The following is an 11,118-nucleotide window of genomic DNA, read 5'->3' on the forward strand; positions in this document are numbered from 1 at the left end:
CTGAATCAAATGATTCGCGATACGCACTCAGAAGTCCCGATCTGAATCAAATTATTCACGATACGCTCTCAGAAGTCCCGATCTGAATCAAATTATTCACGATACGCGCTCAGAAGTCCCGATCTGAATCAAATTATTCACGATACGCGCGTTGAAGTCCCGTTCTGAATCAAATGATTCGCGATACGCACTCAGAAGTCCCGATCTGAATCAAATAATTTGCGATACGCGCTCAGAAGTCCCGATCTGAATCAAATTATTCACGATACGCGCTCAGAAGTCCCGATCTGAATCAAATTATTCACGATACGCACTCAGAAGTCCCGATCTGAATCAAATAAATTGCGCTACGCGCGTTGAAGTCCCGTTCTGAATCAAATTATTTGCGAAACGCGCTCGGAAGTCCCGTTCTGAATCAAATGATTCGCGATACGCGCTCAGAAGTCCCGATCTGAATCAAATTATTTGCGATACGCGCTCAGAAGTCCCGATCTGAATCAATTAATTCGCGATACGCGCTCAGAAGTCCCGATCTGAATCAAATTATTCACGATACGCGCTCAGAAGTCCCGATCTGAATCAAATTATTCACGATACGCGCTCAGAAGTCCCGTTCTGAATCAAATGATTCGCGATACGCACTCAGAAGTCCCGATCTGAATCAAATTATTCGCGATACGCGCTCAGAAGTCCCGATCTGAATCAAATTATTCACGATACGTGCTCAGAAGTCCCGATCTGAATCAAATTATTCACGATACGCGCTCAGAAGTCCCGATCTGAATCAAGTGATTCGTGATACACACTCAGAAGTCCCGATCTGAATCAAGTGATTCGTGATACACACTCAGAAGTCCCGATCTGAATCAAATAAATTGCGATACGCGTGTTGAAGTCCCGTTCTGAATCAAATGATTCGCGAAACACACTCAGAAGTCCCGATCTGAATCAAATGATTCGTGATACACACTCAGAAGTCCCGTTCTGAATCAAATGATTCGCGATACGCGCTCAGAAGTCCCGATCTGAATCAAATGATTCGTGATACACACTCAGAAGTCCCGATCTGAATCAAATAAATTGCGATACGCGCGTTGAAGTCCCGTTCTGAATCAAATTATTCGCGAAACGCACTCAGAAGTCCCGATCTGAATCAAATAATTTGCGATACGCGCGTTGAAGTCCCGATCTGAATCAAATGATTCACGATACACGTTTTGAAGTCCCGATCTGAATCAAATGATTCACGATACACGTTTTGAAGTCCTGATCTGAATCAAATTATTCACGATACGTGCTCAGAAGTCCAGATCTGAATCAAATGATTCGAGATACACGCGTTGAAGTCCCGATCTGAATCAAATGATTCGCGATACGCACTCAGAAGTCCAGATCTGAATCAAAAAATTCGCGATGCGCGCGTTGAAGTCCCGATCTGAATCAAATGATTCACGATACACACTCAGAAGTCCCGATCTGAATCAAATAATTTGCGATACGCGCGTTGAAGTCCCGATCCGAATCAAATAATTCGCGATACATGCTCTGAAGTCCCGATCTGAATCAAATGATACACGATACGCGCTCAGAAGTCCCGATCTGAATCAAATTATTCACGATACGCGCTCAGAAGTCCCGATCTGAATCAAATTATTCACGATACGCGCTCAGAAGTCCCGATCTGAATCAAATTATTCACGATACGCGCTCAGAAGTCCCGATCTGAATCAAATGATTCGTGATACACACTCAGAAGTCCCGATCTGAATCAAATAATTCGCGATACGCGCTCAGAAGTCCCGATCTGAATCAAATGATTCACGATACACGCGTTGAAGTCCCGATCTGAATCAAATAATTCGCGATACACACTCAGAAGTCCAGTTCTGCATCAAATGATTCGCGATACGCACTCAGAAGTCCCGATCGGAATCAAATAATTCGCGAAACGCGCGTTGAAGTCCCGATCTGAATCAAATAATTTGCGATACGTGCTCTGATGTCCCGATCTGAATCAAATGATACACGATACGCGCTCAGAAGTCCCGATCTGAATCAAATGATTCACGATACGCGCTTTGAAGTCCCGATCTGAATCAAATTATTCACGATACGCACTCAGAAGTCCCGATCAGAATAAAATTATTCACGATACACGCTCAGAAGCCCCGATCTGAATCAAATTATTCACGATACACGCGTTGAAGTCCCGTTCTGAATCAAATGATTCGCGATACGCACTCAGAAGTCCCGATCTGAATCAAATTATTCACGATACGCTCTCAGAAGTCCCGATCTGAATCAAATTATTCACGATACGCGCTCAGAAGTCCCGATCTGAATCAAATTATTCACGATACGCGCGTTGAAGTCCCGTTCTGAATCAAATGATTCGCGATACGCACTCAGAAGTCCCGATCTGAATCAAATAATTTGCGATACGCGCTCAGAAGTCCCGATCTGAATCAAATTATTCACGATACGCGCTCAGAAGTCCCGATCTGAATCAAATTATTCACGATACGTGCGTTGAAGTCCCGTTCTGAATCAAATAATTTGCGATACGCGCTCAGAAGTCCCGATCTGAATCAAATTATTCACGATACGCGCTCAGAAGTCCCGATCTGAATCAAATTATTCACGATACGCGCTCAGAAGTCCCGATCTGAATCAAATGATTCACGATACGCGTTTTGAAGTCCTGATCTGAATCAAATGATTCGCGAAACGCACTCAGAAGTCCCGATCTGAATCAAATGATTCGTGATACACACTCAGAAGTCCCGTTCTGAATCAAATGATTCGCGATACGCGCTCAGAAGTCCCGATCTGAATCAAATTATTCACGATACGCACTCAGAAGTCCCGATCTGAATCAAATAAATTGCGCTACGCGCGTTGAAGTCCCGTTCTGAATCAAATTATTTGCGAAACGCGCTCGGAAGTCCCGTTCTGAATCAAATGATTCGCGATACGCGCTCAGAAGTCCCGATCTGAATCAAATTATTTGCGATACGCGCTCAGAAGTCCCGATCTGAATCAATTAATTCGCGATACGCGCTCAGAAGTCCCGATCTGAATCAAATTATTCACGATACGCGCTCAGAAGTCCCGATCTGAATCAAATTATTCACGATACGCGCTCAGAAGTCCCGTTCTGAATCAAATGATTCGCGATACGCACTCAGAAGTCCCGATCTGAATCAAATTATTCGCGATACGCGCTCAGAAGTCCCGATCTGAATCAAATTATTCACGATACGTGCTCAGAAGTCCCGATCTGAATCAAATTATTCACGATACGCGCTCAGAAGTCCCGATCTGAATCAAGTGATTCGTGATACACACTCAGAAGTCCCGATCTGAATCAAGTGATTCGTGATACACACTCAGAAGTCCCGATCTGAATCAAATAAATTGCGATACGCGTGTTGAAGTCCCGTTCTGAATCAAATGATTCGCGAAACACACTCAGAAGTCCCGATCTGAATCAAATGATTCGTGATACACACTCAGAAGTCCCGTTCTGAATCAAATGATTCGCGATACGCGCTCAGAAGTCCCGATCTGAATCAAATGATTCGTGATACACACTCAGAAGTCCCGATCTGAATCAAATAAATTGCGATACGCGCGTTGAAGTCCCGTTCTGAATCAAATTATTCGCGAAACGCACTCAGAAGTCCCGATCTGAATCAAATAATTTGCGATACGCGCGTTGAAGTCCCGATCTGAATCAAATGATTCACGATACACGTTTTGAAGTCCCGATCTGAATCAAATGATTCACGATACACGTTTTGAAGTCCTGATCTGAATCAAATTATTCACGATACGTGCTCAGAAGTCCAGATCTGAATCAAATGATTCGAGATACACGCGTTGAAGTCCCGATCTGAATCAAATGATTCGCGATACGCACTCAGAAGTCCAGATCTGAATCAAAAAATTCGCGATGCGCGCGTTGAAGTCCCGATCTGAATCAAATGATTCACGATACACACTCAGAAGTCCCGATCTGAATCAAATAATTTGCGATACGCGCGTTGAAGTCCCGATCCGAATCAAATAATTCGCGATACATGCTCTGAAGTCCCGATCTGAATCAAATGATACACGATACGCGCTCAGAAGTCCCGATCTGAATCAAATTATTCACGATACGCGCTCAGAAGTCCCGATCTGAATCAAATTATTCACGATACGCGCTCAGAAGTCCCGATCTGAATCAAATTATTCACGATACGCGCTCAGAAGTCCCGATCTGAATCAAATGATTCGTGATACACACTCAGAAGTCCCGATCTGAATCAAATAATTCGCGATACGCGCTCAGAAGTCCCGATCTGAATCAAATGATTCATGATACACGCGTTGAAGTCCCGATCTGAATCAAATAATTCGCGATACACACTCAGAAGTCCAGTTCTGCATCAAATGATTCGCGATACGCACTCAGAAGTCCCGATCGGAATCAAATAATTCGCGAAACGCGCGTTGAAGTCCCGATCTGAATCAAATAATTTGCGATACGTGCTCTGAAGTCCCGATCTGAATCAAATGATACACGATACGCGCTTAGAAGTCCCGATCTGAATCAAATGATTCACGATACGCGCTTTGAAGTCCCGATCTGAATCAAATTATTCACGATACGCACTCAGAAGTCCCGATCAGAATAAAATTATTCACGATACACGCTCAGAAGCCCCGATCTGAATCAAATTATTCACGATACACGCGTTGAAGTCCCGTTCTGAATCAAATGATTCGCGATACGCACTCAGAAGTCCTGATCTGAATCAAATTATTCACGATACGCTCTCAGAAGTCCCGATCTGAATCAAATGATTCACGATACGCGCTCAGAAGTCCCGATCTGAATCAAATTATTCACGATACGCGCGTTGAAGTCCCGTTCTGAATCAAATGAATCGCGATACGCACTCAGAAGTCCCGATCTGAATCAAATAATTTGCGATACGCGCTCAGAAGTCCCGATCTGAATCAAATTATTCACGATACACGCTCAGAAGTCCCGATCTGAATCAAATTATTCACGATACGCGCTCAGAAGTCCCGATCTGAATCAAATGATTCACGATACGCGTTTTGAAGTCCTGATCTGAATCAAATGATTCGCGAAACGCACTCAGAAGTCCCGATCTGAATCAAATGATTCGTGATACACACTCAGAAGTCCCGTTCTGAATCAAATGATTCGCGATACGCGCTCAGAAGTCCCGATCTGAATCAAATGATTCGTGATACGCACTCAGAAGTCCCGATCTGAATCAAATAAATTGCGATACGCGCGTTGAAGTCCCGTTCTGAATCAAATTATTTGCGAAACGCACTCAGAAGTCCCGATCTGAATCAATTAATTTGTGATACGCGCGTTGAAGTCCCGATCTGAATCAAATGATTCACGATACACGTTTTGAAGTCCTGATCTGAATCAAATCATTCACGATACGCACTCAGAAGTCCAGATCTGAATCAAATGATTCGAGATACACGCGTTGAAGTCCCGATCTGAATCAAATGATTCGCGATACGCACTCAGAAGTCCAGATCTGAATCAAATAATTTGCGATGCGCGCGTTGAAGTCCCGATCTGAATCAAGATTCACGATACACACTCAGAAGTCCCGATCTGAATCAAATAATTCGCGATACGCTCGTTGAAGTCCCGTTCTGAATCAAATGATTCGCGATACGCACTCAGAAGTCCCGATCTGAATCAAATAATTTGCGATACGCGCGTTGAAGTCCCGATCTGAATCAAATAATTTGCGATACATGCTCTGAAGTCCCGATCTGAATCAAATGATACACGATACGCGCTCAGAAGTCCCGATCTGAATCAAATTATTCACGATACACGCTCAGAAGTCCCGATCTGAATCAAATGATTTGCGATACACACTCAGAAGTCCCGATCTGAATCAAATAATTCGCGATACGCGCTCAGAAGTCCCGATCTGAATCAAATTATTCATGATTCGTGCTCAGAAGTCCCGATCTGAATCAAATTATTCATGATTCGTGCTCAGAAGTCCCGATCTGAATCGTGAGGTCGTGAATAGGAATGGTTTAACTCATATTCAGAGTTTCAAAAAGCTTGTGTTCTATGTTCACTTTCTCTATGTAATTTGTTTTAATTAAAGTAATTTATTTATTTATACAGGTTGCGATATATATATATACATTTATTTTATAAGGTCCACAAAATCTAAGTCATATGGTGCAACACGTGGCAAAATGTCAGATGGTGCAACTTCATCAAAAGTTAGTTAACATTCTATTATTAATATTTGATTTAAGACTGTGCAGATTAATAGCATACAGATTCCAGGATGGTTTTCTCGAAGATGTCCAGGCGTCGGGTCTCCAGCGCGATGCCGATGGCTTGTTTGTACATGTGATCTCCCAGGCAGCGCTGGAACATCTTGTTGACGATTCCCTCCAGACGAGGATCGATGCTTTTCTTCTCCTCATCCTCTGGCAGCTCGGCGTTCTCCACACGCAGTTTGGTGTAATGATCGATACACTTGGCTGATGGAAAAGAGGATAACGCAATGAAAAAGTCTCTTCTGCTCACCAGAGCTGCGGTTATTTGATAAAAAACAATTCTAACATTGAGAAAAATTATGATTTAAAACAGTGTTTTGTGTGAAGAGCTGTTAAAACGTAATTTATTTCTGTGATGATAAAGCTATATTTTCAGCATCATTCCTCCAGTCTTCAGTGTCACATGATCTTCAGAAATCATTCTAATATGATTATTTACAGCCCAAGAAACATTTCTGATTATTATCAATGATGAAAACAGCTGCTTAATATTTTAACTATAAACTTCAAAAGCATAGCATTTCTTCGAAATGTAAATCTTTTGCAACATTATAAATGTCTAAACTGTCAAATGTACTATCAATTTGCTGTATAACAGTCCTAATTTCTTACAAATACATTTGAGAGCATGCTAATCACTTACCAATAATGGTCTCCACGTATTCTGAATTGTCACTGACGTTGAAGAGATCTCCGGCACCGAGTGCGTAGTTTAAAGACTCGTCAAAAGCACCGAGGTGGTAAAAGACTTTAGAGGCCACCAGTGCAGCAAACGCTCTGCTGCGAAACGTCTCGTCCTCGTAGAGGACCTCGCTGATGGAGAAAAACAGAGATCAACACCTCAAAATATCCAAACATTCATAAGAAATGTTTCAGAAACTGTTAATCACTTTACACTACAGTAGTATTATTGCCATGGTAATATTTCTTCATTAAAAATTGCACGGTGGCGCAAGATGGAACTAATCTCTCTTTCTTTCTTTATAATTTATATGATATATAAAATACTTTATATTTCTTTTCTAATAATATTACCAAGGGGCAACATGTATATTAAAAATAGAAGAAGATTTCTTCATTAAAAATTATATATAAATATTTATTATATTTAAATATTTAAATAAGAAGCACTAAAAATATATAAATAGAATTTAAAAATACATAAATATAAATAAAATAAAAAGCATTTTTGAATAATTATTAATGATTAATTTTAATACATTAATAGCATTTTATTTACTATTTTTACACAAATAGTGTAAACAGTCATTTCTTCTTTTAGCTTTACGATTTAAAAAACACAATGAAAATGATTTAGAATTATAATTTTAATAATGATAGTCAACAAAGAAATAATATGATTGCAATAATGCTACTGTAAGAAGACGGGCAATTAACAACAAAAGCTATTTATAAGTTTTAACTATAATATTTTATACAATTTGAAATAATACATATATATCAATTGTAATATTGCTAATATACTGCAAATAAATATTTAATCATTATTGTACAAAAAAAAAACAGAAATACTACCACCATTTAATTTCTACTGTAGTGTCAAAAAAATACAAGTAAATAATAATCAGTAGTATTTAAATGATAAATAAAATTAGAAAATCAATGAAGAAATGTATTATCTCACTATTATTATTGTACTGTACAATAAAAAGGAGTATTTAATAATAATTTAGTTTATAGACCGACTGTAAAACTAAAATATTACAATAATGCTATTTTTTTCATCCATCTTTGGTGTTGCACAGGTTTATTGCCGTTGTCCAAATTTTTCTTTGCAAAACACTAGATGCAGCGATTGAAACTGTGAAACTATGGGCACGTAAAATTGCTGGGTATTTTCTGTGTCGCTTTTGCGACGCCTACTGCACTTCAGGAATTCTTTATTTTCTTTTTCTACATGTTTGTGAGTTTTGTAACATGTAGTTTTTTATTGTTTAATTCTTTTAAATTTAATAGTGTACATATTTGGTTAAATCGATTCCCTATTTTCATTTTCAAAACTTTTTTTGGTTGTGAAATTGATTTTCGAATGAAAAGTGACAGCCATAATAATAATAATAATAAAAATATGGGGAGAGAGAGAGAGAGAGAGAGAGAGAGAGAGAGAGAGAAACACAACCCTGCTTAACATTTAGATGAGTTCATGGCCATTTTTGGCTGCAATTCTCTTCTAAACCATTCAATCAATGCTCCTTACATTTTGTCCACAGACTCTGAAATCTCAGCCCAGAAGTCATTGACAATGGCGTTCAGTTTCTGCAGAGCAAACTCCTGTAAAAGAGGAAGAGAAGAAGGTCAGTAAGCGCCTCAGTACAACCAGCACATGAATGTGTATCTGAGTGAGCTGCTGCTGTACCTTGAGCTGAGGCTCATCTTCATCCAGGAGAGAAATCACACCAGCTGCAGAACAGACAAACACATCAGTGCCTTCTCCTGAGGCTGACTGTACATCAGCCTGTCTATCTGTCAGTCACACCAGTCCATCATCTATCAATCTGTCTGTCTGTCTATCTATCTATCTATCTATCAGCATGTCTATCTGTCAATCACATCAGTCCATCATCTATCCATCTGTCTTTCTATCTATCCATCCATCCGTCTATCTTTCTGTCCGTCTGTCTATCTATCTATCCTTCCATCCATCCATCCATCCATCTATCTGTCTGTCTGTGTATCAGCCTGTCTATCTATCTGTTTATCAGTCCATCGGCTAATGTCTACAGACAGTGACATTATAAACTCACACACGTCTTTGATACACAAATAACACGCGTGGACATATTTACAGAGCAAAGACAATACTGAGAAACATAACTAATGTTTTAATATATCACGCTAATGTCTTACTGTCGGTTGCTGATGTAAACAAACCACTCAAAGTCATGAGAAACGATATTAGCAAACAATAACACTCTCTCCACTGCATTTAGGCGCTATAGTAGCACATACAGGGTAATTACAAGAGTAAATTTATTAGCATCAAGCACAAATAAAGTGGTAAAGCTCATTAGACTCGTGCGTCTCTTTAGCCGCTAGCTGCTAGCCGTGTGACTCAGCTAAATCAAACGCACTCTTTTGTCATTCAGTCGCATGCTCTCACCGGCTGAAGTGATCATGTCTGTTCGTGACGGTCACCGGATCTCCTCCAGCACACGGATTTAAACACACAAACAGTCAGAAGAAGAAAAATGTATATTTCACTCTCAGTGAAGCAGCGAGATAACGAGCATCAAGTGCTGTTACACAGCACCAGCGGCACAACTCATCTGACACTGAGCGCTGCTGCGGGGCGCGCTGAACACTGCGCCTGAAATATGATCTGGCGTTTACTAAAGAGTCACACACCGCGGAATGCATCGACGTGGCAGTTAGCAATACAACTATTTTAATGGGCAATATGAGTTATTTTCAAATGAATATATTACCAGGGCAAGAATAAAAAAATAAATGTTTTCAGACAGGCTTTGACGCGGTCAACCCTCCAGCGGCTCTTCTTCTGTGCTCTTCAGGAAAGAGCCTCTGAAGCTGTGCTTGATCGAGCCGCGCGGTGGCGCAAGATGGAACTAATCTCCCTTTCTTTCTTTCTTTCTTTCTTTCTTTCTTTCTTTCTTTCTTTCTTTCTTTCTTTCTTTCTTTCTTTCTTTCCATCAGGAAACTTTACAGAAAATTAAGTTTCTACAATATTTAGTAGTAGCTCATAAGTGGTGATGAGTTTATCATTTCTGATCAGACATAATTATCGAAGCTGCTGTTCCAACAAAGTAAAATTAATTAGTTTAACCCAAGCTAAAGAAAAAGAATGCCCATTTGATCAGATGCAACTGCACATTTGATCAGATGGATTATTCAAATGCTTGGCGATAGAGATGTGTTTTTACTCTAGATTTAAACAGAGAGAGTGTGTTTGAACCCCGAACATTATCAGGAAGGCTATTCCAGAGTTTGGGAGCCAAGTGTGAAAAAGCTCTACCTCCTTTAGTGGACTTTGCTATCCTAGGAACTACCAAAAGTCCAGCGTTTTGTGACCTTAGTGAGTGTGATGGGTTGTAGCGTGGTAGAAGGCTAGTTAGGTACGCATGAGCTAAACCATTTAGGGCCTTATAGGTAAGTATTGATCATTTGTAACTGATACAGAACTTAATAGGTAGCCAGTGCAGAGACTGTAAAATTGGAGTACTTGGGGTTTCTTGATCTTGTAAGGACTCTAGCTGCTGCATTTTGGACTACCTGTAGCTTGTTTATTGACGAAGCAGGACAACCACCTAGAAGTGCATTACAATAGTCCAGTCTAGAGGTCATGAATGCATGAACTAGCTTTTCTGCATCAGAAACAGTTAGCATATTTTGTAGCTTGGCAATGTTTCTAAGATGTAAAAATGCTGTTTTTTTAACATGGGAAATATGGATTTCAAAATTCAAGTTCCTGTCTAATATAACACCCAGATTTTGACTGTAGAGGAAGTAACAGTACATCTGTCTAGTTGCAATCTTCAATCTACAAGATTCTGTGTACTGTTTTTGGTCCAATAATTAATATCTCTGTCTTACCCAAATTTAATAGGAGAAAGTTATTGGTCATCCAGTCTTTTACATTTTTAACACACTCTGTTAGCTTAGATAATTTAGAAGTTTCATCTTGTCTCGTTGAGATATAAAGCTGAGTATCATCAGCATAACAGTGGAAACTAATCTCGTATTTTCTAATAATATTACCAAGGGGCAACATGTATATTGAAAATAGAA

The 11,118-nt window shown here is 39.9% G+C and overlaps 1 protein-coding gene across 1 annotated transcript in view; it reads right to left on the minus strand.

Moving 5' to 3' along the window:
* LOC113065177 (26S proteasome non-ATPase regulatory subunit 1) overlaps positions 1-9,660 on the minus strand; it is a 53,682-nt gene extending 44,022 nt beyond the window's left edge. Inside the window, exons 1-5 of the mRNA XM_026236416.1 lie at positions 9,476-9,660; positions 8,732-8,775; positions 8,573-8,646; positions 6,998-7,167; positions 6,350-6,558 (exon numbers count right to left, since the gene is read on the minus strand). Of these exons, the coding sequence (XP_026092201.1) occupies positions 6,350-6,558; positions 6,998-7,167; positions 8,573-8,646; positions 8,732-8,775; positions 9,476-9,491 (513 nt within the window). The 5' untranslated portion in view covers positions 9,492-9,660. The remainder of the gene's footprint in view (positions 1-6,349; positions 6,559-6,997; positions 7,168-8,572; positions 8,647-8,731; positions 8,776-9,475) is intronic.
* Positions 9,661-11,118: the final 1,458 nt, after the last annotated feature.

The sequence above is a fragment of the Carassius auratus genome, chromosome 47 (genome assembly GCF_003368295.1).
Source record: "Carassius auratus strain Wakin chromosome 47, ASM336829v1, whole genome shotgun sequence".
Taxonomy (NCBI): domain Eukaryota; kingdom Metazoa; phylum Chordata; class Actinopteri; order Cypriniformes; family Cyprinidae; genus Carassius; species Carassius auratus.